Raw genomic sequence first — 1,686 nt, 5'->3', positions numbered from 1 at the left:
GCACTTTTAGGGCTACCCGAGGGAAAAACTCTGGCTTCCTGATATGCCGAACAAATGGCGTCCATAAACCTCGTTTATACGCAGCTCAGCGCACAACAAGCCTTGCTCCAACCACAGGCTAACCAATCAGCATTCGCAACTCCACAACCAAGGTCTCTGAGTACACACACGGCTCAGCAGACAAACGCATGGAACTTACATCCAGAAAGAGGACCAGTGCAAAATATAAGGAGACCTAGCGTACACGACACGCGCGATACTTATGCTGAAACAGAGAGCAACTTCGTGCAAAACTCCAATCCACAGCGAAGGCCAATCCAAACCCGTTTGGGCGCGCGCAACATGAATACGGAATGGGAGGAAGAAGAAGACGACCCAACTTACAAGGAGGAATCCACTGTGTTTAGCAGACTTCATCCAGAGCACGAAGCATACAAACCAACCAAGCGTGCGGGGTACAACCCAAAAGCAGAGCATGCTTACACCTTGAGCTATCGTCCTGAGGACATGGCTGAAAACTCAAAATTCATCCGAGAAATCGCATGCGCGGCCATCGACAAAACGAAATTACCACACAACGTGGGTAAATACAACGGGTTGAGGGACCCAGATGATCACCTCCAGGTGTTTAAGGGTGCAGGGGCGACAGGCGGATGGAACTTACCAACATGGTGTCACCTGTTTGCTCAGACGTTCGTCGGCGCGGCGCGCATTTGGTTCGACAACTTACCAGCAGGCAAAATCAAATCATGGGTCGACTTCCGAGAGAAGTTCCTACCACACTTCTCTCAGCAGAGAAGACAAGCCAGAGACTCTGGTGACTGTTCAAACATATGGAGAAAAGACTACGAGAGCGTAGATGATTTCATCACAAGATACAACAAAGAATGTTTAGAGATCGGCGACATACCAGAAAAGATGATGCGCGCACACTTCATGAGGGCGGTCAAGTGTGACGATTTGGTTAAAAGAATCAAAGGGCGAGACGGAGGACCCAAAGATTGGGAAACCTTCATAGAAGCAGCCAAAACCATTGCGCAGACAGACAGGCAGTTGACAGGTGACGACCACCGTCAGCGCGCGCACAACCATAACGATCGACACAACAGACGGGGCAGAAATCAACCCTGGAAGGCTTCTGGGCACAGAGAAAGAAGCCCCCCACGGGACGACGCACGCCACACGATCAACCAGATAGCCCATCGAAAGGAAGTGAAGCGAGAAAACAGAGAAAAACAGTGGACTCCACTGACCAAAACACCTTCTGAAGTCTTGGCCACAGAGAACCATCAGTTCAAACCACCCTTGCAAATGCACAACAAGAGAGGCCAAGACCCAAATCTCTTCTGTGAATTCCACAAAGATACGGGCCACTTAACCGACGACTGTTTCAGTCTAAAGCAAGAAATCGAGAGAGCCCTGCGAGATGGAAAGCTCACTCATTTGGTCAAAGGCGGAAAGCGTGATTACCGCCAAATACAAAGAAGAGATGAGGGGCCAGATAACAAAAAGCTAGAAACCCACATGGTGCAGGGAGGTCCACGAAGACCAAGGAAAAACTACAACAAGCGCGTGCAAGATGATTCATGGCGCGAAAGGCAAGTTATTTTTCCAGTTGTTAGAGGGGGTCCAAGAGAAAAGCGACCAATAATCATTCCGGGTGTGGTTGGCCACTACCAGACATAG

The 1,686-nt window shown here is 49.6% G+C and overlaps 1 protein-coding gene across 1 annotated transcript; it reads left to right on the top strand.

The window, feature by feature from the left end:
- The first annotated feature begins 342 nt into the window (after positions 1 to 342).
- Positions 343 to 1,686, top strand: LOC110901987. The gene has a single exon (XM_022148735.1). The coding sequence runs from the start codon at positions 343 to 345 to the stop codon at positions 1,684 to 1,686; it is 1,344 nt and encodes a 447-aa protein (XP_022004427.1).

The sequence above is a fragment of the Helianthus annuus genome, chromosome 13 (assembly GCF_002127325.2).
Source record: "Helianthus annuus cultivar XRQ/B chromosome 13, HanXRQr2.0-SUNRISE, whole genome shotgun sequence".
Taxonomy (NCBI): domain Eukaryota; kingdom Viridiplantae; phylum Streptophyta; class Magnoliopsida; order Asterales; family Asteraceae; genus Helianthus; species Helianthus annuus.
Note: the sequence above shows the minus strand (reverse complement) of the source record. Positions and strands in the feature narration are given on the sequence as shown.